Genomic DNA, 27,409 nt, shown 5'->3' on the forward strand with positions numbered 1-27,409 from the left:
CTGATGATCTGTTTTTTTGCAAACACACCCACTTTCCCAGCGTGAGCTCGAGGGTGCACAACAGGCATGACAAACTAGCCAAGCTCCACTTTTGTCTCAAATTCTTACTGCTTCACCTTCGGCCCGAAAAACCTTTGTTGAATGCGACAGAGGGAGAGGCGCGCAGTTAGGTCGCAAGGAGGAGGAGGAATGAGGTGAAGTTAAAAAAACAACAACAACAGGGATACCTCTGCTCGGAAGCAATAAAAAACTTGCGCCATTTGTACGATTATCTCTTTTTAGGGAGCACCAAACTGCACATGTTGTAACCTGTTTTTTAATAAGAAAAACAGCACTCTACAGTATTGCACCTTATAAAGCATACAATAGTGACATAATTAAATAGAATGAAACATTGAAATATTAGTAATTTTCCCGCAAATGATAAAGAACATGTACCTATGAGTTATTGTCATATTGTCTGCCTACATGTCTTCCTGCACCATTTGTGGATGTGCCAGCTATATTACCCTGTCTATGGCATTTTGTATTGCGCGCTAGCAATAAAATAGCACATTTTTGTAAGTGGTACACAACCTTTGTTTTATGTTTAGCTTCACAGTAAAGAGCTTTAAAAAACTATAGACCACTTTAGTAATAAATCAATATAAAAATAAATAAATAAATACATTTTCATATCCGCCAAACTGCCGCTTGTTGCTAAGTTTGGTGCCACCACAGCTAGTGCTAAAATTCATGCATTATTAACAGAGCAAATGTTGAAAAAGTGAAATTTTTCTTTGCGATACGCTGCTTACGAACAAACAACCCAAAAGTTGATGAGAGCACGACGTCCCTGACGGATCATAATGACTTCGCAGAAACCCAGCGCACTGTGTGACCTTTTGCACTTTTGTTTCTCCTGCATTTCTGATGATGTCATGCTGCTAGACGATCTGGTTGGGGGGGTTTTGCAATGCGTCATTAGCGGCAACTAAGATGTCCGTAAATGGAAGAGAGAGACTCATGGAAACAACTTCAAATATATTTTTTTTCTTTTTCCTTTTGGGATTGTTTGAACCACACTGTTGTAAAAGAAAGTTATTTTTTACTTTGTTTTGCGAGCACAATCTTTGACATACAACTGAGCTTCCATCTTTCCGCCGCTAGATGGCGGCAGCGAACTTCCTCACACCAAAAAACAACAACAATGAAGTGATGAACAGGTACTGTACTGTTCATGTTGTGTTTACTGCCCCTCCTAGTTGAATTTAACTGCACTGCAAAACTAAACATTAAGCAAATAATTACACATTGTGTGTTTAACCAAATCTTGTCTTGCTAAAATCTGCTACACTTGAACGCTAACTCCCAATAGGAAACACCATATGTGGGCTAACCAAACTAACATCGGCATTACAGTACTTATAAACATTGAAACAAATTACATGTGACCACAAACTGTTCAGCAACATACCACAAACTGTTCAGCAACATATGTAGACAGAAAACATAACAATAAGCACAGGCATATATTATTTATTCAATTGGGAGAAAACAAAAAACAAATACTACAGCATCTTTGTTGCAACGGCCTTTTGTGTTTCATCATCGACACCTGTCTGTGTCGTATGACTGTATGTACTGTATTATACTGCCACTTGGTGACCAGAAGGAGCAGCACAATGTCCATTGAACGGGTTCTTTGCACATAATCTTGCTCAAATACGGCTCGATCATTTCTGGTTTTGAAAAATTGCGTTATTATACACAGACTGTTTACAGGACTTGCCCAAACTAACCATCGCAGACGCACATCGCCTTACTAAGATGTCCTTCTCCAAAGCACCAAGTAATAGAATATGCGTGCGGTAATGTATTCATGTTGGATTAATGTAGTATTAACATTTCCAGTTAAGCGGAAAATATCTAACGTTGTGTTCCATGTGTATTTAAAGGGAGCGTTTGCCGTTAAATTTCACATAAATTTTTCGTGGTTTGTTTCCAAATACATTAAATATATTTGAAGATAAGTGCTGAACACATGGCCATGCGCTGACCTGTTCGCTTGGGCTTCAGAAGCTTTGTTGAAACTATGTTGGAATATCTACTTTTGGGGGGGGGGGGGAAATGCCCATCCCTCATTTGGCGAACTGTTGTAATCCAAATGTCGAGTTAATTTTGAGTTCCGGTATCTTTTTCTTAAACGAGTCTATTTCTCCTTTTAATTTAAAAATGCACCAAAGAGGCCCAAAAAATTTCGTTAATTTGACACATCACAAAGAAGAGTGTTTTTAAAAAGCCTGCCAAATGTGAATGAAAAAAATAAATCGTCATGTATGTAAAATACAGCTCTGAAAAACTGAAGAATAAGGGCACCCTCCAGCTGCAGGACTGTGGGCGTGTCCGCTGAAGGCGCTGGAGACAGCCCTTCACCTGTCAATCAAATAAATTTGCTCGTTTGCTATGTGCTCGTGTCTGTAGTCAGCTACTAGCTGAATAACGTGTGCCGCTGTGGCTATAAACAGCTAACTTTCCTGTGTCTCTGTAACGTGGGGAGAACCTCAAACAACAACTCCAAGCGAGGTCCTGGCGTTTCGGATGACCCCGCCGCGGTCAAGTGAGCTTGTTAGCTCGCGGGATAGCGAACGTAATAAACAGTTAACTTTCCCTTATGTGTCTTTTTTTTTGTGTGTGTGTGGATCTACGCGCAGCGCATAGAGCCAGGTTGCGGAGTATTGGACGGAGACAACGCCGGTCCGTGAGCCCACTAGTACTAGCTGCTTGTAGCAGGCCACTTAGCAGTCGTGCCGTCCAAAATGCCGTCGACTAGGTGCGTGAGCCGTGCGCGTGTCCCCACAACACAGACACGAGCCAAAATAACACACAACACTTCGGGAATATGTATTTTTCGGGTTGGAGGCATAGTTTGGCTAACTGCATGATGCAGCGCTGATAGTTATGGGACAAGCTATGATTACGAAGTGACTCGCCAGAATGGCGAATAGCCCTAGACGGTGCTTATTAGTTATATAGTGGGGGAGGGCCAACTCATGCTGTTCTGTGTTGACATCAGCGTAACACTTTTAGCCGCCCCCCCCCAAAAAAATGGTGAGTTGAGATGGTGAAAAAGAGTTTTAAGCTATATCTCAACCATCAGTTGTAAATTGTTCTCAGTCTTTGCACATTTTCAGCGCTTAGCTTCAAACATATTTAATACATTTAGTGTATTTCATGTTCACATAATTGTTTGTGTTGCTTTGGGGGGGGGGGGGGAATTTTTTTTTTTAAGACTCATAGTTGGCTGCTCACTTGAAACTATGTAAACACGGCAGTTGTATTGTATAGTGATGGAATAGGATTATGTGCAGTGTCCATTGGAGAATAAAATAATGAAGCAGACAAGGTTTAATTCTTTGCATTCGGATAATTATTACTTTATCGCTTTTTAAAGTAAAATACTGTACACATTTCAATGAGGAAAGTGGATTAAAGGGAGGCGCGATTTGAGTTGCGAGCATGGCCACGGAACGAAATAAACTCGTAAGCCGAGGCGCCCGTGTAGTTCATTGCGCGCCGTCCGTACAGTGGAAACGTCGTATGTCGGGACCGTCGTAGACGTTCGAGAGCGAGAAAAGAAGAGCAGAGCAGAAAGTAAACGACAGTCAACAGGGAAGCAGGCGAGCCGGAAGAAGCAACAGCGAAGCACAGAACTCGTCAGAACCGAGCCAACATCGACTGCAGGGGCGGGGAAGACGACGACGACGACGAAGGGGCGGAGGAGGAGGAAGAGACACCTGCTCCGTGACTCGCTCTCCCTTCTCTGGACCCCCCTCTCCACACCGCCCCCCTCATTCCTCTCCCTCGGACCACCACCACCACCACCTCCTCCGCCGCCGCCGCCGCCGCCGCCGCTTCCTCGTTAAGATGGCTGACCCCGGCAGCGACGGAGAGGTGGTGGAGGGCGCGCGCGGCTTCGCTCGCCAGGGTGCTCTCCGCCAGAAGAACGTCCACGAGGTGAAGAACCACAAGTTCATCGCACGCTTTTTCAAGCAGCCCACCTTCTGCAGCCACTGCACCGACTTCATCTGGTAAGCACCGCATGCGTGTGTACGCTTGGTTTGTGGATATGTGTGGATGGACACAGGTGATTCACTTGATGCCGCGACCGCCGACGCAGTGCTGCTCAAATCCGACAATCGCGACAGTAGCACCGTATATATTTTATATATATATATATATTTTTTTTTTTGCCGCAGCCCCATCCGCAGGCACGCGGGGGCTTGCTGCATGCCCATGTGTGTCATCGAATGCGTCATGATTAATTCACATTATTGTGTGTGAATGCTGAACAGTATTCACACAATGGTATGGAATAGCCATAAAGACCAAATTTCATTATTCTTATAATTCAGACCACTTTTTTGTTTGTTTGTTTGTTTCTCAACTGATTTTTTTTGTTTTGTTTCTCAACTGATCCAAACCATCCCAATTTATGATATTCACACAATTTAGGAGCTCTGGGCAACTATTTTTCATACTTCAAAATTCACACGTTTACCACAGTTCTACATTTTCCATGACCAAATGAATGCAGATATTCTACATATTTACATCCACCTTACACATTTCTCAACCCACTCAAACCTTTCCACTATCAAAATATTCACAAAATCCAGGACCTATTTGTAACTATTTTGCACATTCCCACATTTTTCACTACAGTATTTCACTTGCAATGACAACATTCACAATTTAATGGCGATATTTTACAAATTGACCTAATCCTTCCACATATGTACCTCTACCAATTCAAACCATTTCAACTTCAAACTGTTCAGCTAATGCAGGATATCCACAGAAGTGTTTTGTTCACATCCTCCCACATTTCTCATTATTCCACATTTTCCACACAGATTCCAAATATTTCACATATTCCACTACATTTCCAAATCAATGCAGGCATTTTACATTCCCCCCAGCACATAATCCATTTTACCTTCAAAGTGTGCAGTTCATTCAGGACATCCAAGATGCAGAATCACATTTCCCAAACTCAAATTTTCACAATAAAATTCCCAAATAATAAGTTATATTTTACACATTTATTTCCCTGTTCCACATTTCCCAACTGATTCAAACTATTTCAAAATCAAACTGTTCAGCTCACTCAGGATATATATGGAGCTATGAAACTACCCAAATTCCCACATTTTCACAACAAAATTCCCAAATTGAGAGATTCTACAGATTCATGTCCTCCTCCTCCATTTCTTGACCATAGCTACAGTTTCAAAATTTCATTTCATTCTGCAGCACTTCAGTTCAACGTCTGCTCTTCAGCATTCAACCACGATTTTCTCAAGGAATTACATTCTCTACTTTGGATTGATCTCATCTTGTGTCCACAGGGGCTTCGGCAAGCAGGGATTCCAGTGCCAAGGTAAGAAGCAGGCTCATTCACAAACGCTTGCAGATGGTTGTGGGTGTTGAGTTTGTTGTCTGAAGCGGGCCGCAAGGTCTGCTTTGTGTCACCGTGACCCTGGCCGGGCTCTCATCGTGCCAGTGTTGGCAGGTGTTTACCCACAGAGATGAATGGGCAGCAGTATGACATAAAAAGAGAAGACGAGGAAGGAAGTTTTACCTCCCTTCATCTTTAGACATGGTGGGTGGGTGGTTGGCAATGTGTGCCTGTGGACCGTGTCACGTTGAGGTTCACACCGCCGCTCAAATCACACTGCAAATGTTACCGTGCTCGTTGTATCACTTCCCCTTCTTTGCCCAAACATGCGCATCAACTTCAGCATGTCAACACAGCAGAGATTACTCACACCAGGCACGTGGTCCCCCAACCACCGGGCGGCGGACCGATAGCGGGCGTCTATGATTAGCGTCCGATTTTAGTCATTCTGTTAACATGACTAACTAGCGAGAGGAGTGATCACGATAATAATGTGACATGTAAGGCTGCCGCTATCGAATATTTCTAGAATTGATTATTCCATCGATGAATCTGGTAAACAGATACAATTTTGTTTTTTTATCATGCATTATTTTGGCTGTAAAAACCTGCAGTATTGTTCAATTATATATGTGTGAAGCCATTTGTGCATGTTTACCTCATCTTGTGAGTTGCCTGTCAGCAGATAACTAGCAATTAACCAGACCAGTCATAGGGTTGCTTGTGATGTTAATATTGATTGGCTTCTGTTTTGTCCAGGGACCAAAGAGTAGATCAACCACAGTTGCGACAGACAAGCGACAGGTTTGTCTGTCAGAACTGATTGTTGGGGAGTAAAGGTCAAAATCGACAGGATTGAAAGTAACTTAAGGTCCATTAAAATGTAGGTCTTTGTCATTGCTTTTGGCCATTGTAGTCTGTAAAATATGGTCAATTTAAAGCCGTTTATAGCACCGTATTGGCTTTTTACAGCAGTTTAAAGCTCAGAAAAGTAGTTGCAAAATAGGCGGGGCTAGATAAGGTAATCAACTCTACTATAACCGCAATCATACAAATTGATATTCATGAAGTGAATACCTCTCTAACGGTGTCAGTCAAAACCGAGCATTGTTGTCTTTTGGATACGGCTCTTGCATTGGTTTGAATTCAAAAGTGCAGGTGTCTCTAATGTCGTGGCTTCATATAACTCGTGGAGCCAGCCATGCATCGTAGCGAGGATCTCAGAGGAGAGAAGAGTGTGCAATACTATCGGGATGGGAGGAGCGCCAGCACGGGAGGAATGTCAGAGATGTGGTGCGGACGTGTTCTTACCTGTGTGGACGCTCGTGACAAAGGTGTCGCCTGTGTATTCTGGGTGTGTTTCCATACCTGTTCTGCAGGTGAAGATATCTCCTTTAGGCCATCCTTCATATGTTTAGTGCAGTATTTGTTTGCTCGTAAACTCCCATGTTCACTAAAGGGATGGTGGGGGGAAAAAAGCAGAAGTCAGACTCTCTTAATATCCTGTGGAAGTGTCTCACCATATGCCTTATTGTGGATATTGCAAAGGACAGAACTTAACGATGACTTGCCACTTTAATTAAACTTGTCCTTTCCATTCCTTGGCTCTGCTCTACCTGGCTCAGTTTTCCATTCCAAAATAGTCCAGCCGAAGACAAACAAGGACGGAGGAGAAGGAGGGTGTTCTGTATTTACGTATTGCCATGTTGCTGTGGGCTTTTGTAAAGAGGCACCTTTTATTCAAGAGTTGAGATTGAGGGCAGCCAGAAAACAGAGCGCCGCAACAAAGTGGAGACAGTGGAGTATAATACGGCAACATCCGAAGCTATGGCACAGCAACACTTCGTTAACTGTGCGTTTATTGTTGTAATTTCTAGCCATGTGTCCTCCAATGTTTGGATTACACATTCTTTTTTTACACCACCTTTCATTGCATTTATTTGCTTGTGCCTTAAACACGGAACCTATAAAAGCTGGCCATGGCCGTGTCCATAGTGCCATACAGGAGAATCTGCGAATCTGGCCTTTGCTGACGTTGATCTGAAAGGGGGGGAAATAAAATGCTTAAATTGAGCCTGATTGTCAGTGTGCATGTATTCCACATCAAATGAAAACTAACGACCATTGTAGGTGTTTGGAAATGGAGTAAGTGAGGAGTATTTAATACCTAAATGCAACAAAGAGTTTTTAGAAGCTGCAGGTTTGATTGTGCATCTGCCTCATACGTAAAAAGTATCACGGCTAACGTCCCTGTTAACGAATACGCAAACTTGAAGCCGAGGCTGCTTAATAGAATTGGCGCTGTCCAAATGTCATCCTTGAGAAAAGTGTGTACCTCATAAGGCATATTTCGTCTTCCAAGCAGGGCACAAATGATAACACTAATGTTTAGCTGCAATAATTCATGTCAGTAGATGTGCATCTCCTTCATTATGTACACCAAGGACATGTTCATAAGCAAGGATTTATTTTTTTCCCCTCCAAGATTCAGTGAATCTGATCGACTGTTCCATCGAATGATTACCCCCCCGTCCCACCCCCCCCTCCAAAAAAAATCCCTAAAATGTGTTTCTTTTTTTTTTTTTTTTTCTTTTTTTTGCTACTACATTTTATTCTAATTTATGAGCGATGGAATTTCACCCTTGAACTGCATATGTTGGTACTGAGTATATGGTATAAATTATGTGTGTAGAATTTGAGACAACAATGAGGTGCTAAATGGTTAGCAATCGCGATTAGCATTAGCGCGCTTGTGATTACAATTTTAGGTAAAAAACAAAAAAAACAACTTCCATTCAGCTCACTCATACATCATGTTGTATGTACATTACAGAGTAATTGTGTCTTAAAAATCCCTTCCAGACGCTCCTGTGTTGTCTTTGGCAATGTTTTTCACTGGCCCAACACTGCGTCTGTCTGCAAAATAATGCCAGTGCGGTAAACATCCAGGCTGCGCAAATATGCTTTATTGCCTCAAAGCAGAAATTTTTTAGTCGAGATATATACATATATACACAACCCCAATTCCAATGAAGTTGAGACCTTGTATTAAACATGAATAAAAACAGAATATAATGATTTGCAAATCATGTTCAACCAATATTTAATGAAATACACTACAAAGACAAGATATTTAATGTTCAAACTGATAAACTTTGTTTTTAGCAAATAATCATTAACTTAGAATTTTATGGCTGCAACACGTTCCAAAAAAGCTGGGACTGGGTCATGTTTACCACTGTGTTACATCACCTTTTCTTTTAACAACATTCAATAAACGTTTGGGAACTGAAGATACTAATTGTTGAAGCTTTGTAGGTGGAATTATTTCCTATTCTTGCTTGATGTAAAACTTCAGCTGTTCAACAGTCCGGGGTCTCCGTTGTCGTGTTTTATGCTTCATAATGCGCCACACATTTTCAATGAGAGACAGGTCTGGACTGCAGGCAGGCCAGTCTCGTACCCGCACTCTTTTACTATGAAGCCACGCTGTTGTAACACGTGCAGAATGTGGTTTGTCATTGTCTTGGTGAAATAAGCAAACCATGAAAAAGTCGTTGCTTGGATGGCAGCATATGTTTCTCCAAAACCTGTATGTACCTTTCCGCATTAATGGTGCCTTCACAGATTTGTAAGTTACCCATGCCATTGGCACTAACACAGCCCCATACCATCACAGATGCTGGCTTTTGAACTTTGCGTCCATAACAGTCCGGATGGTTCTTTTCCTCTTTGGCCTGGAGGACACGATGTCCACAATTTCCAAAAACAATTTGAAATGTGGATTCGTCGGACCACAGAACACTTTTCCACTTTGCGTCAGTCCATCTTAGATGAGCTCGGGCCCAGAGAAGCCGGCGGCGTTTCTGGGGGTTGTTAATCAATGGCTTCTGCTTTGCATAGTAGAGTTTCAAGTTGCACTTACGGCTGTAGCGCCGAACTGTATTTACTGACATTGGTTTTCTGAAGTGTTCCTGAGCCCACGTGGTGATATCCTTTACACATTGATGTCCGTTTTTGATGCAGTGCCGCCTGAGGGATCAAAGGTCACGGGCATTTAATGTTGGTTTTTGGCCTTGCCGCTTACATGCAGCGATTTCTCCAGATTCTCTTAACCTTTTGATGATATTATGGACCGTAGATGATGAAATCCCTAAATTCCTTGCAATTGTACGTTGAGGAACATTGTCCTTAAACTGTTTGACTATTTTCTCACGGACTTGTTCACAAAGAGGTGACCCTCGCCCCATCTTTGCTTGTGAATGACTGAGAAATTCAGGGAAGCTCCTATTACACCCAATCATGGCACCCACCTGTTCCCAATTAGCCTGTTCACCTGTGGAATGTTCCAAACAGGTGTTTGATGAGCATTCCTCAACTTTCTCAATCATTTTTTCCACCTGTCCCACCTTTTTTGGAACATGTTGCAGCCATAAAATTCTAAGTTAATGATTATTTGCTAAAAACAAAGTATATCAGTTTGAACATTAAATATCTTGTATTTGTAGTGTATTCAATTAAATTAGGTTGAACATGATTTGCAAATCATTGTATTCTGTTTTTATTTGTTTAACACAACGTCCCAACTTCATTGGAATTGGAGGTGTATGTGTGTGTGTGTATATGTATGTGTGTGTATATAATTAAAAAAATAATAATAATGTTTTGTGTGTGTGTGTGGTTGACTTAGCAGGAATAGCTGTTTTTTTGCCTTTTTCCCCCAGCCCTCACCCGATTAACATGCGCATCCTGATTTGGCTGTAATAATGGCATTGTTTGAAGTCCAAAGTCTCATCTGTAATTATTGCGCTCCAATCAAGACAAAAAGTTAACTTGAGAAGACAGAGGCGCTGATTGTCACTCTCACTCAGCCACTTGGCACTCTAGTGATGACCACTCATTTGCAACAGATTTGCTTTGCATTTTGGCAGCAATTACAAGAAGCGTGTGCAAATCTGGAGTTCTTCGTTTCTAAAATGCAACAATCACTGAGAGAAAATGTCACTATTGGAGTAAAACATCAATTCGGTTGTGTAATTATTGATTGCAACATGGCCAGGGTAGACTTCGTTCTGATCATTGAGTGATCAGTGTTTGTAATTGTATCGTTCTAATTGATTGAACGACAACAGGGGACTAGGCTGGTCATTGATTGTCAGGTGTGTGTGACAGCACAGTTGTTGGTTTAGAAAACAGACTTGTTGTTCCAGTGCAGCGCCAGATAGTCAGCATGCTTCCGCAGGTCTTTCGAATGTTTGTACTCTGACAGCTCTAAGTAATCATGCTTTGAATTGTGCTTTTGAAGAGGCAAAACAATTCACAAGGTTCGCTTCATGTAAGCCTGCATTCCGTCATCTTACTTGAGTGGCTCGTCACTGAGGTAGTAACCTTAGCTCAAGGTGCTGCGGCTGTACCCTTGACACTTTTACAGCTTGGTAATGTTCCTGTAGCTTTTTGGTCCTGGAACAGCGACAGATAGCTACTGGAAGACATACTGTTCCTTGAATTAGCCATACGGGGTACACAGATGTAGATTGTAATCATTGTAGCTTGAAGGACAAATATGGACTATTTATAGGATTCTAAACACACGTGTACATTGGGGCTGCACAATATTGGGGGAAAAAAATGACATTGCGATTTTCTTTAACCCTGCGATATATATTGCGATGTTAAAAACTACAGGATACGTGAAAACCAGCACACGTTTCTCTTTTTCTCTCGCTAGAAAAACTATGCTCAGTACAGCAAATACAAAGTGTCATTTGAATTAAATCTACTTGTATTTAAATGCACTAGTCCAGCCAGACATGAAGTTAAAATCACTTTCTTTTCATGCCCAGTACTGTACTGTATTCATTAGCACATTCCTAACACAATTCATTAGTTTTAATTCAATCCCTTATTTTACACCTATCTTTTAACATGTCCAAACGTGTTGTTGTGTAGCTACACCTGAAGTTTGTCCCTTCCATAATGCCGTGGCTCCCCCCCCCACTGTGTAATCTGTTGTGAAGCTAATTTTAAATCTCCCCAGGTATCCCAAGTCGTGCAATGTACAGGGGGAAGGAAAAGTTGTTGTAGGGCTGTCACTATCAAATCTTTTTAGAATCTGTTCTCATATTGATTATTGATCAAATAATATAATAATCGCTCCACCACTTTTACAAATGTATACAGCTACTAACATGTATTTTATTCTCATTTATGAGGGATGGACCTCAATCCTTAAACTGCATGTGTTTGTACTGAGTGTATGGTATGAATTTGATGTATAGAATTTGAGACAGCTAAATACTAAATGGTTAGCAATCACGATTAGCATTAGTGTGCGAGTGATTAGGTAAAAAGAAAAAATGCTAACTATCGTTCAGCTCAGTCATACTTGTCATGTTGTGTATACAGTACACATCTAACAAGCTAAGTTGTCACCTACAGATGCTGCTTTGTCGTTTTTTTGCAAAGTTTATCATTGGCCCAACACTCCGTCCGTCTGCAGTTAATGTCAAACATTGGTTCCAGCTGCGCAATCATGGTTCTGGGTGGAAAATTTTTTTTTTATTTAAAATGTTTTTTTTTTTTTTTTGTCCCGGCGGAATTTCGAGGCAAACATTTTCTGTCGACCTATTTTTGAAGTCGTCTTAGCAGAGTTATTCTTTTTTTGTTTTGTTTTTTTGTTTTCCGTGCCCTAACTTGTTGTTTACAGATCCCGACCGGTCGAATGACCATCAGATGAATTTCTGGCATGTAAAAAAAAAAAAATGGTCGGCTGCAGAGTAACGACAAAAGATTCTCTAAATGTTGATTTTCCTCTTTTTCTTCTCACTGTGTCCCGTATGTAGCATGGACAAATCCGATGTCTGTGTCGGTCTCTCTTACTTTTTGGCACCGATTGTTACAAATAATAAGGAATGTACTGTATGTTGCTTAGTTGTGAACTTTATTTTTAGCGTAAGCAATCCGAGCCCACAGATATCAGAAATATGCCATTTGTTTTTAAAAACAAAACATCTCAAACTCCGATGTAGCAAAAGCCTTTAAGCCACCTAAGGAGCATCAGGCCATCTTGCTGTGGTTTATTCAGTGGAAATCTGGCTTGAGTGTGAGTGCTAAGTGTCTGGGTGGGTTGAGGACCGTGAAGTGTCAGCACTCTGGCTTCCTCCTGGCAGATGTCTGAGTGAATGTTTTTCCAAATGCTTTGATTTGCTGTTAATGTTGCCAGTCACTCTGAAAGGGGAGGCGTTGGTAGGCTCGACTGTCAGGCTCAGCCTGGTTGCTAGGCAACAGAGCAAAGACCTCCACGGCGGGTCACTCGGCCTGTCTTTCTGTTGCATGACTGTGTGCGTGTAACAGGGAAGATTTATGAGCAGAAGGCTGGTTGGTGTGTGTGACTCCAAGCTGAACTGTTTGCTGGTGAGCCGCTTCTCTCTTTCTGCCTTTCTGACACGCTGCAAAAACAAAAATGCATTCTCCGCCCCCTCAAACTGCCTCACAACCCAGCTGTGCCCCATCCCTTCCTGTCCACACAAACGCGCACACAGTTTTGATTTTGTTTAACTTCAACTCCTCCACTCTCTCTCATTCTCTCAGCCTCCCCGTCACGCTTCCCTTTTTCATTCATTCTCTGCATGTTTGCTTTGCGCAAGCACTGCAGATGGACACAAACAAGTCCATCTTCACACTGTTTAGCAAAGACTCGAGTTTGTGGTGTCTACTATTTGGAAAGTTCTTCTTTTCCCAAGAGGATTCCCCCCCCCCCCCCCCCCCCCCCCGCAAAGCAAATGTGGTGATTTTTAAAGTGAAAACGCAGTCTTGAATGAGCTAGCATGGAAGGCTGGAAGTGGTCATTCATACGCGGACCATAAAATACAGAAAATGTTGGTGCTTTGACAAATTTGGTGTTTTGATCAGACTGTGACGGAATGAAACGCTTTGCCAGAGCAGCTTGTAGAGGGCCTGTTCATAATTGAGCGCTAGTACTGAAGTACAGTTGGGTTCAATAGTAATAGGACAGTGACAGTTTTTTTTTTTTTTTTACAATGTTGCCTTTATACCACAGCAATGGAGTTAAACAAACAAAAAAAAAAACCAAGATCTGATCTAAGTGTTGGCTTTCATTGAAGTGGTTTTAATAAATAAAATATGCTCTGTTGGGTCGTGATCAGCTCACCAACTTGGCCATTAAATAACATTTTAATTTGTACAGTGCTTCCTTTTTATAGCTGCATCAATGATTATTGTGCAATTGACTTGATGGCGAGTGTCCGAAATAAACTGTGTTTAATGTTCGCTGTTTATTAATCACGCAGAGTAGACTCCATGGTAACAACGGGTCAGACCTATTTAGACGTTCTTCATAAAATAAGTACAACACCGATTTGGAGAAGTCAGCCCTCTGACCGATGCAATTGTCCAAGTAACCTCATGTACACAATAGCATTGTTTTGATTATGGTCGTAAAACCGGTAGTTTCCCTCATGACAAGGTAACGACTGTGTGAATAATTAAGATTAAACCAAAGCATGAGGTCACCCTGCGTGTAATGTCTTTGTAGCAGTTGCAAAATTTTTTTTACTGCTCATTTTGGCCGGTGTTGTTTGAAAAGTCAACTTGACATGATCATAAACATTTCATGATTGACATAAGCAGATTATTTTAAAGAAATATTCATAACAGCAGGGATGTGTCAAGTCTAAAAACAGCATTTGAAATGAACAGTTATTTAAATGAGTCTTTCTTTTTTTTCCTGTTAGTGGTATGCTTTCTAAAATCCCCTCAAAACTAAACTTTTAATCCACACGAATCCACAATAAACTAGTTTTCCGAGGTCTGTCTTACATCTCTGTTGGCAGAAACTACTAAAGAAAGAAGAAACTATTTCAACAACGCGCTCAACAATTAACATGACCGCAAAGGATTTGGCCTCCTGAACTGCTTTACATTAAAATGATTTCACTAAGTCCATTATTGATGCCAGAAAAAAAATTAACGTCAACATGTAAAAGCGGTCAAGTGACACTTAATCGGTATATGAAACTACCAGGGATATAGAAGTATTGACACCATGACAATCGATTTAATTGATTGTGAAAAATTCAGTTCATTGTGTGCAATTGATTGTAGATGAATCGTGCTTTTATAGCGTGTTTTACAGCATTTACTTTATTTTAAGGTTTTTAAATGGTCCCCCCCCCCAAAAAAAAAAATACAAAAATAATTGTCAACGGTGGTGGGGTTGGGTTGGGGGGGTGCTGATGACAACATTTTAAAAACGTAATCGTGTCACCATAAGCACATACTACCAAATAATTTTTTTGGGGGGGCCCCTTAAAATAGGCCTAGTGATGCCCATGGTACTGTACATACAGTATAATTTTTTTAAAGCTGTTTCCTTCTCCTTTGACCCATGAACACCTTCAAGTTCTCCAAAAGATGAAAACATTTTGCAAGCTTTTGTACCCGTCTATCCAAATAATCAGGATTTTGAGTTTTGCAATTTATCCATTTTGTGCTTGCTTGCGTATTACGCGTGTGTTTGCTCATCAGAACCCCCCCCCCCCCAATCAACGTGTGCTGAGCTTGTTTGCGTTCCTGTTGCAGCTTTCATGTCTGCTGACATGATTTCCACTCGTTCCTCCATGCTGTGATTGAATAAAAGTACAACTAAATATACATATACAACAAGCTTGGAACTGCCGAAAAACCAGCGACCTATTGTCAAATGACTAATGGCGCTTAATTGACATTGATTGATCTCTTTTTATTTATTTATTTTATTTATTATTTTTTGTTATACACTTGAATTTGGATTGCAAGTAAAAAAAAAAATGTTGTGTGTCTTTCTCTCTCCATTTCCAGTCTGCTGTTTTGTGGTCCACAAGCGCTGTCATGAATTTGTCACCTTTTCCTGTCCGGGCGCCGACAAGGGGCCGGCCTCCGACGTAAGTCAATGAAATGCAACGAAACACTAAGGCTATGTTCACACTGCAGGTCAATTCCAATGTTTTTGCCCAAGGTGACATATATCAGATTTTTTTATTTATTTATTTTGTTTGTTAATGTGAGACACTGCTTCACATAATTTTCCATGTCTATTCATCGTCGTTTTTATGGCTGCTCCTTCTTTTGGAGTAGAGAAAAGCATTTAGAATTTATCACTTGGTGCTTGCCGAACAGAGATTCTCACAGGACGTCATGCGTGACGCTGATTCAAATTCGAAATGTTAGGGCCTCGGGTTCCGCTCAATTGAAATGTTTACATTAACGTGTTGAGCGTGATCGGGTTAAAGATAATTATTAATGCAACTCGCCGTGTCAGGACACACAAACTCGGTGCTCATTTCCTCTCAACTTGTTGGCTCTAAAACACATTTAGAAAGACTGTCAAAAGGGAAAATGTGCTGCCTGGCTGCTTCAGGTTAATGAGCCAATAGCTCACACGCACACACAAATACACAGTCATGCATCCGTCACTTTAGAGCCTCATCCGGCTGTGACGTTTAATCCTGATCTGCTTCTGTTGTGTGTCTTAGCAGGATCCTCGTAGTAAACATAAATTTAAAGTGCACACGTACTCCAGCCCGACCTTCTGTGACCACTGTGGCTCGCTCCTCTACGGCCTGATACACCAGGGCATGAAGTGTGACCGTACGTACGCCTGCATATATATCCATATTGTGTGTTTGCATGCATGTGCACATACGTGTTGGTTCGAGGCCACAAAGATTCAATTCGCGTCCTTATTTCACAGGCTTGTGAAGTCTGTTTCAATTTATTCAGCCCCGCAGGCTACTTAAAAGGTCCTCCATGGACAATGAATTAGTATGATCAAAAACTGCAAACACTAATCTTTTCTGGAGCTATTCATGTTAATTTTTCCCTGCAAACATCCTCTCCATCCCTTGATTAGTTAAGCAAAATCAATTCTGCAAATTCTCTTTGATGTATTTGAGTATTGGAGTCACTTGTTGACATGGCCTAAATCACCAAATAAAAGACATTTTGAGTTGTCCTATCATTGTTTTAGCTCTACACACTAGGAAGGGGAAAAAAAAAAAACCATTTATGGGCGCACTCTCTCGTTGTTTGTGGCTAGGGAACTTTTTGGCCCTTTATAAAGTGCCACGAGTCTTAATACAGTAATTGAATCTTAATAATTAGCCTTATGGGGCACTGCACATTGGAGTAGAATGTGACTTGAGGGACACAAATGCTGCTGGGGACTTTTACGTCAGAGTGCTCTGACATCTAGTGGACACCTCGAAACATCGCAGCTGACGAGAAACTGGATCCAGTTCCATTCGGTACCAAATTGTTACAACTACAGATATAGCTACCGCTTACATATGCCTAATTGTGTCATTATTATGTATACAGCTCAATAAATTAGAATATTGTGGAAAATATTTTATTGAAGTACCGGTCGTTCAATTTAAAAAGGGAACTCGTATAGATTCATGATTTTATAATTTTGATGATAATAGCTTATAGTTCAAGAAACCTCCAAATTCACCATCGCAAGAAATCACATTATTACATAAGGTAATTTGGCTATACAAAGTAGAAATGAGGAAGGAATTGGACTTGGAAAAAAAGGTAAAAATTATTTTTTTTTAAATCAATTACCAAAACAACACAACCTTATTACAAACTACCTCCTCGGCTGAGGTAATTAATTGTTGGAATTATTTACACTTTTACCTGAAGTTTGTCTTTAATGATGACAATTTACCTAATTTTCTAAGTCAGTTGTTTCTACCTTTTGTGCATTTTTGTTTGGGGGAAAGTTTATTTCAGTCTTTGTATACAAGGGAAGTGTGTTGTCGCACTGACTAAAGAATTTATTTTTTTGTGAGATGGCTTTTTTTTTTTTTTTTTTAGCTGTGCAAAATTTAATTTGCTAGAGGTACAGATATGTAGTGGCATAGACAACACATTGTTTTACATGTGCTAAGCTAATGAATGAATGATTTCAACATTACTTAACGTTTTCACTGCGCCTCCTTCGCTATACACCCAAAATAATGGTATGTGTCGTGTTGTGCGTGCGTGTGCTGCCTCGTAGACTGCATGATGAACATCCACAAGCGCTGTGTGGCCAACGTCCCCAGCCTGTGTGGGACAGATCACACCGAGAGGAGAGGGCGCATCCAGATCTCCGCTCGGATCAACGACGACACTCTCACCGTCACCAGTAAGTGCTCTCACATGTGGACAGAAACACTGACAATGAGGAGATGACTTGGACGACGGGTAGACAGACAGAAAGACCTTCCTCTACTTAGAGAGCGAGAGTGTCTTTATCCAGCTAAGACCAAAACTGGAAAGTCCATTAGCTGATCAATAATCCAACGATTGGCCCACATGGCCTGTTGGACATTTGTCCACGTGCCAGCTGTGCCTCTCGCGGGCAGCTCTGCATTGATTATGGAGCACAAACTAAACTGTTGTTAAGTGTTGTCGAATGCAGCCAGGGATGTTTAGGGCAGACCGGAGCAGAGAGACTGCGCTTTAGATGCGATTACCATCGGCCGTCAACTCACTTTAGTCCCGATAGTCTGAGAACGTGGGGCCGTATATACATTTCACTGCGTGTTTGAGGTTCGCCATTCACAAACTAGAGTCATTTTGCAAAGAAAAAAAACAAAAACGCAAAAGAGAGGTGTCTTTTGCGTTTTTGTTTTTTTCCAAGTTTTTTATCAATTTTGCTTTTAAACTTCACCTAAGACTTTGGGCTGAGTGTACTAGTACATATTGATAAATTAGAAATGAATGAGAAAAGTTCATTCATTTTAGTTGTTTCATTCAAAAAAGTGAAACTTGCAGATCCATTAAAGGCCAATTCCTACCTTATTTCTGTGCACAAGTGCTAGCTGCAGTAACTATATTCTATTTTTTTTTTTTTTTTTTTGAGAAGGTAAAGTTTGAGGTTTGTTAGCAGGAAAAAATGAAAACATAAAAAAATTCACTCAGAGCATAATGAATCGATATGAACTTCATTTAACTTAAAGGTAGTTTTCAGTAAAAAAACAAAAACACTTTTTGTCATTTTTGTTAAACCTTATGACCTGACAGTAGCATATGATCAAAATGATCTTTTGAGAAATCGTTTCTCTCTGGCCCCATCTCATGCCTCTTAATTCCATCCATCCATTCTCTACACCGCTTATCCTGTTCAGGGTCACAGGAGGTGCTGGAACTGGTCGCCAGGGAGTCGAAGGGCACATATAGAGACAGACAACCATGCAGACTCACATTCACACCGTCACTGAGTGGGAACTGAACCCACGCTGCCTGCACCAAAGTCGGGCCAATATACCACTACACCATCAGTGACCCTCTTAATTTATTTATTATTCAAAGTTAAGGAATTTGTATAGATCCTGAAACAAAACGGCTTAACATTATTTGAACCTGCAATTCACATTATTGAGGGGCATGGCTTTAATCAGTGAGCCATACTCCTACTCTAATGAAATAGTATTGGGCAATATTCAAATTTATTGCGATGCACTTGTACTTTTGTTCTGTGCCAACCAACTGTTCGCCACGAAAAGGAAACAATTATTTTGCGAGACTGAGGACGGCAAGAAAATGTACAGTTCCCTGTCTCCACTTTTCCCCCTACTGCAGCAATAGAATCATGTGAAGCACTATGGGTACTGCAGAGTAGAATGTCGAGCATTTTAAACACCAAAGACTACATGTTTGGTCTTCCTCTGTCTGTGACAGTCAAAGAGGCCAAGAACTTGGTCCCAATGGATCCCAACGGCCTGTCGGACCCTTACGTGAAGCTCAAGCTGATCCCTGACCCCAAGAGTGAGAGCAAGCAGAAGACCAAGACCATAAAATGCTGCCTAAACCCCAGCTGGAACGAGACCTTCACTTTGTGAGACATCTTTATCTTTCTATACTGTACAACATAAAAATCATATTTTTATTTTTTACGCTCTTTAGTCCCGTTTGGGTTTTGGTTGGGGTTTGTTCCTCATCTTCGCTTCCATGTCTTCTCCTACCTCAGTAACCTGAAAGAAAGTGACAAGGACCGGCGTCTGTCTGTGGAGATCTGGGATTGGGACTTGACCAGCAGGAATGACTTCATGGGTTCTCTGTCCTTCGGGATCTCGGAGTTGCAGAAACAAGGGATTGACGGATGGTAAGATGGAGAAGCGTGTGCGGTTCCCAGATTCCATTTTCCACAGAGCTGTATTGACAAGTATCTGACTTTTGCCCAAGGTTTAAGCTTCTGTCCCAGGAGGAAGGAGAGTATTTTAATGTTCCCGTCCAGCCTGATGGTGAAGATGGCAATGAGGAGCTTCGACAAAAGTTTGAAGTGAGTTAGTCATGTGGCATTGTGTTTTCGTGTCTGTCTGTTTAGATGCTCAGTCGTCATCCGCAACGTTGAATGGAGACAACTGGACTATTCTTTTTGCTTCAGGTTTAAATTTTAGTTGTGAGTCTACATGTCACTTTGGGATGGCTTCTTTTACACTGTCTTCTCTGTCCATGATTTCGACATTGTTGTCCTCAAAGGAATGTCCCTTCTTGTCGCGATGCAAAAGAACTTCTGACTCTGGACCTGAAGAGGCTGCCCTCTTATGTTGTGCCATGCGTTTGTGTAGTGGTTGCTTGGGCACTCCTCATAGTGCAACATTGTTTGTTTCCAGACACTTTGTTCTTGGAGTGAACCAGCTTTTTGTCTGAGGGTTTTTGCCAGGTTTGAAATGCATTATGTTATGTTTGGAGAAAATCCTTCTGAGTTTCTCGGACGAACACCACATTCCGCCACCTGTTTTTATCCTCTGGCTCAGGAGTAGTGGCCCAGTTAGGACACGCACGGTTCTCTGCAACAAACGCTTCAACAAATAAGAAGAATCCGGTTACCTTGATTCAACCTTTGCAGTTTTGGAGTATATCATTCCCTAACACTCTTCAAGTCAATCTCCTCCATTTTCTTCCTCTGAAGAGGGCAAAAGTGGGTCCAGGGAAGCCGTCAGACTCCTCTTCCTCGTCTTCCATCAGCAAGTATGAGAGCAACGGCAACCAGGACCGTATCAAGCTCTCCGACTTCAACTTCATTATGGTTCTGGGAAAGGGCAGCTTTGGCAAGGTACTTCCTTGGAGGAAAACCCGCAAGCTTGAAGGAAAACTGACCTTTGAAACACATTTTACGATCGTCTGGCTTGCTGTAGGTGATGCTGGCTGAGAGGAAAGGTACGGATGAGATGTACGCTGTGAAAATCCTGAAGAAGGACGTAGTGATCCAGGACGATGACGTGGAGTGCACCATGGTGGAGAAAAGGGTCCTCGCGCTTCCTGGGAAACCACCTTTCCTCACACAGCTGCATTCCTGCTTCCAGACTATGGTGGGACACAATGTCACATTTAAGTCAGTTGTTGGTCGAGGGGAACTGATCTTCTTCTTCGAACCTCCAGGACCGACTGTATTTTGTGATGGAGTATATTAATGGAGGGGACTTAATGTACCAGATCCAACAGGTCGGGAAGTTTAAGGAGCCTCATGCAGTGTGAGTAAACCCTTGGATGTTCCCATTGCACATAATTGAAAATAAAAAGCTCCATTGTACTTAAGTTGCACAAGTATCAAACCAAGTAAAAGGACACATTATGTGCATTTTTTTCACAGTTTAAAATACTATCAATCTCGACATGTCTGGACATGCTTTTCGTTAGATGCGCCAAGGGAGAATTATCAGGAGCTAACGCTAATCTGTGCAACCAACAAAACCCAATGCAGCTCTGCTTACCTATTGGCTTTGACATGATAGCTGGGGCGTAGCATACAAGATGGGATGTGGGTGTTTCTGCATGTTTGTCCGATCGTCGCTTAAAAGTGGCTCTGGATCTTCATCAGACATGTTTTCAGAAAGAGGCTAATAAGAAAAGATTTACTTGGTTTTAGTCAACTAAATTGTACATTAATAATAACAGTCATGCGTACAAAGTCAATGTTCCATTTAATTGCTGTTTTTAGAGGTAAAAATACTTTCAGTACTGCAGCAAGCTGAACTGACCAGCATCACTATCCTCCTCAGTTAATATACACATTACTCCAACAAATCAATACAAAAGCGCAATGAAAAAAAATGTCTGTTTTTCAGGTTCTATGCAGCCGAGATAGCCACGGGCCTCTTCTTCCTCCACTCCAGAGGGATTGTGTATCGGTGAGTGCGTTTGTCGACTGATAACGGCGCCCAATCTTCCTTACAACCGTAGTGTGTACTTATATACTGCAAGTGTTTCCGTAGAGATCTGAAGCTGGACAATGTGATGCTAGACTCCGAAGGCCACATAAAGATCGCCGACTTCGGCATGTGCAAAGAGAACATGTGTGACGGCGTTACCACCAAGACCTTTTGCGGAACACCAGATTACATTGCCCCTGAGGTCTGTTTACTTCACTATTTGTTATCATCATTATTTTTTTCCCACTATTTGAATGGGGCACCTCTTGTCGGTGTATTCCAGATTATTGCCTACCAGCCTTATGGGAGGTCTGTTGACTGGTGGGCCTTTGGAGTGCTGCTGTATGAAATGCTTGCGGGGCAGGTTGGTATAGTATTTGCTCTAAGGAACACACAGTGGTGACAACAATGCTTATGTCGGTTTAATGCTTCGATGTCCAGCCACCTTTTGACGGGGAGGATGAAGATGAGTTGTTCCAGTCGATAATGGAGCATCACGTTTCGTACCCGAAATCCATGTCTAAAGAAGCCGTCGCCATCTGCAAGGGGGTGAGACCACACGTTTACATGCACAGAAAGGCGTCAATATGTTACACTACAACTGGATTTCTCTCCAAAATTGCATTTGAAAGCACTGAAATGCTAATGTCAGTGAGGAGGGAAATACAGGTAACACATCCATTCATGTTCTATAACGCGCGTGAGTTGGAGCCTAAGCCTGGCTGACTTTGGCCGAGAGGGTCACCAGCCAATCGCAGGGCACATATAGACAAACAATCATTCACTTCCCATGGGCGGTGACCGAAGGCAGGGACCTTGGTGATCCGATCCCCGGCTACAGAAGTTGGCTCTCAGGACGTGGAACGTCACCTCTCTGGCAGAGAAGGAGCCCGTGCTGGTGTGTGAGGTCGAGTAGTTCTGACTAGATAAAGTCGGGCTCGCCTCCACACACAGCTTGGGCTCTGGTACTAGTCCTCTCGAGAGGGGTTGGACTCTTTTCCACTCTGGAGTTGCCCACGGTGAGAGGAGCCAAGCAGGTGTGGGTATACTTATTGTAACCCGGCTCGGCGCCTGTACGTTGGGGTTCACCCAACGAGAGGGTAGCCTCCCTCCGCCTTCGGGTGGGGGGACGGGTCCTGACTGTTGTTTGTGCCTATGCACCAAACAGCAGTTCAGAGTACCCACCCTTTTTGGAGTCCTTGGAGGGGGTGTTGGAGAGCGCTCCCGCTGGGGACTCCATGGTTCTGCTGGGAGACTTCAATGCCCACGTGGGCAATGACAGTGAGACCTGGAAGGGCGTGATTGGGAGGAACGCCCCCCCCCCCGATCAGAACCCGAGCGGTGTTCTGTTATTGGACTTCTGTGCTCATCACTGATAACGAACACCATATTCAAGCATAAGGGTGTCCACACGTGCACTTGGCACCAGGACACCCTCGGTCGCAGTTCGATGATCGACTTTGTGGTCGTGTCATCGGACTTGCGGCCGCATGTCTTGGACACTCTGGTGAAGAGAGGGGCGGAGCTGTCAACTGATCACCACCTGGTGGTGAGTTGGCTCCGATGGTGGGGGAAGATGCCGGTCCGACGTGGGAGGCGCAAACGTATTGTGAGGGTGTGCTGGGAATGTCTGGCAGAAGGACTTTCAACTCCCATCTCCGACAGAACTTTGCTCATGTTCCGGTGGATGCGGGGGACATAGAGTCCGAGTGGACCATGTTCCGCGCCTCCATTGCTGAGGCGGCAGACCGGAGCTGCGGCCGTAAGGTGGTCGGTGCCTGTTGTGGCGTCATTCCCCGTACCCGTTTCTGTCCTGTAATGCGGACATCTGGGAAATAATGTGGCCCATGATCAAATTGTCTCCATCATAAAACTATTATTAAATGCAAATGCAACAAACTTAACAGTTAATAAATATATAAATAATAAATAAATACAAATTGTAATGTTTTTACTTGTCACACAAAGACGTTAACCCCTGTATAACATAAAAAAAAGACCTGTACTGTACAGCACTTCATACTGCTTTATCTGACAAAAAGTGAGTATAACACACAACCATTAATGTCTAAACCGCTGGCAACAAAAGTGAGTAAACCCCTGAGTGAAACAGTTGAGTAGAAAATGCAGAAAGGCTTGCGAACAGACACATTTTTATAAGTAAGCTTTAATCAAAAAATTGATTTATTTCATACGATTGGTGGTGGGTAGGATCTCCAGAGACCCTATAACAGTTTATATACAAGCAATTAAAATTTGACTTTTTAAATTTTTTTTTTAAATAGTATTTCGCCTTTTTAATGTAGTCAAACATTGTGTGTAATGTCTAGCTGATGACCAAGCACCCTGGCAAGCGTCTGGGCTGCGGTCCCGAGGGCGAGAGGGACATCAAGGAGCACGCCTTCTTCCGCTACATCGACTGGGAAAAACTAGAGAACAAAGAGGTCCAGCCGCCTTTCAAGCCTAAATCTGTGAGTATGTCCCGCATATAATACAAGTACACACTCCCTGACGGTTTATTGTCATGGAAGTCATTTGCGCATAACACACATAAGCGGGGAATAACGCGAGGTAAGTCAGTAGACGGCTCATTCCCTGCACCCCCCATCACCCGTCGTTGGTCACTACTCTCACACTTTGTCATTGTGGTGACCAACGGCGATGACTCACCAGTATAGACCAATGAAAATCCACAGTGTGCGATTTCATTGGTCGATGCCATGTTTGAGTTTTCTTTTTTTTTTTGTTCTTTTTTTTTTTTTGGGTCGCATCCCATCACACTCACTCCCATCCCTCCATTTTCTCTCTCTCTCCTCTTCCATGGCAGTGCGGGCGTGACGCCGAGAACTTTGACCGCTTTTTCACACGCCACCCCCCAGAGCTGACCCCCCCAGATAAGGACCTTATAGCCAACTTGGACCAGGAAGAATTCCACGGCTTCACATTTGTTAACCCGGAGTACCCTCTTGCTACTCACTGACCGTTCTGCGCGCGCACACACGTACATCAGTGCAATAGTGAGAGTGAAGTCACAATCATATGCATATCCAGGCTGCGTTATGAAAGGAAATTTGACATTTTGGGGAGAAATGAAAGGAAGGTTGCCAAGCTTTCCTTAAAAAAAAAAAAGTCTTAACAATTCCTTTAACACCCAGATTAGAAATAATGGCAAGTGTGGAGATATATCGAAATTAATATATCGGCTTTACTGGCTCTATTTCTAACAGTGCAGCTCACTCATGAAATGCTGCCACACGTTCAACTAAAATTTAACTTGCATATTCATGCCCGATCAGTGCCACTGATGAGCATATTTACATCCTCTGGATGTGACAATCACCCGCCTAGAATTGTTTAAGAGCTGACTGGTGTCCCCTCGGACCAAATAATTATATTCTCATGAGTGTATAGGTATTGTTTCCCTAACTAGTCAGAATTTAAAAGTCTCCGTACAAGGGATGGGTTTCATAATGGATTTATTGGTCATTAAGAAATATGTCAATTGTTGATTTGAATCGCGTCTTGAAACAATTGAGCTAAAGTCTGTTGGTCCCAAGAAGGATGACATGACGTCAGCTACATTCCCGCAGACCTCCGCTACGGCAGCGTTATTGTGCTCAATACAAAATGACATCGAAACAGGAGCTCAGTGCATTCCAAAAGCCGAAAATACCATTTATGATATATATTTTTTTATGGTTTAGTTGTTCATTTTTCCCACCGTCAATCTTAGCCATATACACCAAAATATTTGGTGCAGCTGAACGAGAGCCAGTCAAAGAGCAGTATGACATATTCGGACTGTCAGAGAGGTAATAATTGAACAATTATAGTCTGCACTGCATCGGGTGGCATTATCAACTTAGTATGGTACAGACAAAATATTGGATGCAACTCTTGTATTAGATTTCGTTCGGCTGCTAAAGTGCCAACTGAAAATCACCGTAGTGCGGTCAAGTAATGTCCTCCCCCCAAAAATTACCAGTGTGTGCCAATTTACAGTTGCAGTCGTCCATTTTAGAATGCGCATTAGAACAAATGACACAAAAACCTCAGAGAAGTCTTGTTCGAGACCTTGTGACGAGATGTGCGTTGAACAATGTGTCAAATCCACTTACCTGCGACCTCTTGTTCACGTGACGGCCTTCGTCGTCGCGCCAATGAAGACGGTTGCGCACTTAACACATTGACGGTGATAAGTTATGGACAAAAGAAAAAAGACTATATGAAATGTAATTGTGCTTGAGAGAAAGCAGCTTCGATGAATTGTATTATTGTTCTGTATGACTGGAAAGTTATAATATACTCACTGGTGCCTACCAGGAAACTGCGTCTGCCTGCTTACTGCTGTTCCACACCTCCAATAACTAGAAAATGGAAAACATCTGGTTTTCATTATTTTATAGATTTTTATTTTGTATTTTTTTTATTGTATTTCACACATTTTGTTTTTGAATTTTTTTTCAAAATGTTCTTCATTTTTCTTTTTTTTTTTTTGGGGGTGGGAGGACAAGCCGGAAAACACTTATTGGCGGTTTATCCCCCGCTTGTTCAATAATCTTTAGGGTTTAAAAACAATTTTATTTTGTTTTTTCCTCCAATGCAATTTCAATGGGTGTCAACTATCTGCGGATTTTCGCTATTCGCGTGCTGGCCCTGTCCCATTGTACTGTAGATGCAGGGGGTCATTTATCATTTATTTTTTATGCATTTTTATAAAATGTATTTTGTATTCCTTTATCATTATGTAACCCGAATTTGTACGTTAGTGGGAACACATTAATCTACTACTAACCTATGCGAACACACTCGTAAAGTCAATATTACAGTAAATATTTGTAAACACTGGTCGAACATAAACATCGTTAGCCTAAAAGCATAGTTGCCCAAGTCCTATTTGAACATTTTCGGAAATCAACAAAACTAATTCAACGAACAAGAAGTTGCGTTGATTTGACCTTTGCAGATTACCATGATATGGATGACAGAGAGTCTACACAGAGAGAGAGAAAATTTTTTTTTTTAGCAAGCACATAGCATAAAGACCCAAATGAAAATACAATAGCTAGTGTAAATAAGAGTTCATCAAAAACGAGGTAGGGGTTTTATTCCGAAATGGTATATTATTGGAAACCACTGTAACATTATGTACAGTTGGAACATTTAATTGATTCTTTCGCAAACCACTAGAAGGAGCCAATGTACCACATGTGGTACTAGTACTGGACCATACTTTGAGAATCATTGTTCTAGGACATTATTAAGAACACATAGTGTCGTACATATTGTACACCCAAGTGGTGAGTATGAGGACCAGTTTTTCGTCCTTCGTATGACCGGCCGCCAAGAGATGAGACAAAAGGAGGTAGGCAACGTCATCACTTATTCTTTCGTGTGCTCTGCTCACAGCTTCACCTCCTGTCCTGTTGTGGAATCTAATTTATGGATCCTCGTTTGTTGTTTCTCTCTGCCGCAATGTACCGTTCAGTCAGCGGCTGTTTTCCATCTTTTGTGGTGTTTCCGGGTTCGTTTGCACTGCGTGCTTCTGTTTTTGTCACATTGGGCCCCCAAAACCCCGCAACCACTCCTGAAGTATTCACGAAATACAATAAACACTTTAGACTTGATCTCACTAACAGCAATAGAGTGGAACCTCTTAAGTCAGACACAATCTTCTAGGATACTGGTCAAACAAACAAAAAATTGTCTCCCACAGAAAATAATGAAACTAAAATTAATTTGTTCAAAATTATTGCCATTAGAA

General features: G+C 41.9%; 1 protein-coding gene across 5 annotated transcripts in view; it reads left to right on the plus strand.

Moving 5' to 3' along the window:
* The first annotated feature begins 3,629 nt into the window (after window positions 1–3,629).
* Window positions 3,630–27,409, plus strand: part of LOC133477257 (protein kinase C beta type-like) — a 29,354-nt gene continuing 5,574 nt past the window's right edge. The window contains exons 1-17 of one of the 5 annotated variants that reach the window (XM_061771836.1): window positions 3,633–4,070; window positions 5,391–5,422; window positions 15,299–15,381; window positions 15,973–16,087; window positions 17,505–17,633; window positions 19,172–19,328; window positions 19,461–19,595; window positions 19,676–19,772; window positions 20,406–20,549; window positions 20,632–20,805; window positions 20,876–20,967; window positions 21,562–21,624; window positions 21,709–21,847; window positions 21,929–22,009; window positions 22,087–22,194; window positions 23,976–24,116; window positions 24,473–25,975. In XM_061771836.1, the coding sequence (XP_061627820.1) occupies window positions 3,907–4,070; window positions 5,391–5,422; window positions 15,299–15,381; window positions 15,973–16,087; window positions 17,505–17,633; window positions 19,172–19,328; window positions 19,461–19,595; window positions 19,676–19,772; window positions 20,406–20,549; window positions 20,632–20,805; window positions 20,876–20,967; window positions 21,562–21,624; window positions 21,709–21,847; window positions 21,929–22,009; window positions 22,087–22,194; window positions 23,976–24,116; window positions 24,473–24,625 (2,007 nt within the window). In that variant the 5' untranslated portion in view covers window positions 3,633–3,906 and the 3' untranslated portion in view covers window positions 24,626–25,975. Of the gene's footprint in view, window positions 4,071–5,390; window positions 5,423–15,298; window positions 15,382–15,972; window positions 16,088–17,504; window positions 17,634–19,171; window positions 19,329–19,460; window positions 19,596–19,675; window positions 19,773–20,405; window positions 20,550–20,631; window positions 20,806–20,875; window positions 20,968–21,561; window positions 21,625–21,708; window positions 21,848–21,928; window positions 22,010–22,086; window positions 22,195–23,975; window positions 24,117–24,472; window positions 25,976–27,409 lie in introns of those variants that run through there. The other 4 variants (XM_061771837.1, XM_061771840.1, XM_061771838.1 and 1 more) reach the window with 4 other exon arrangements.

This window comes from Phyllopteryx taeniolatus, chromosome 4 (assembly GCF_024500385.1).
Source record: "Phyllopteryx taeniolatus isolate TA_2022b chromosome 4, UOR_Ptae_1.2, whole genome shotgun sequence".
Classification (NCBI taxonomy): Eukaryota; Metazoa; Chordata; class Actinopteri; order Syngnathiformes; family Syngnathidae; genus Phyllopteryx; species Phyllopteryx taeniolatus.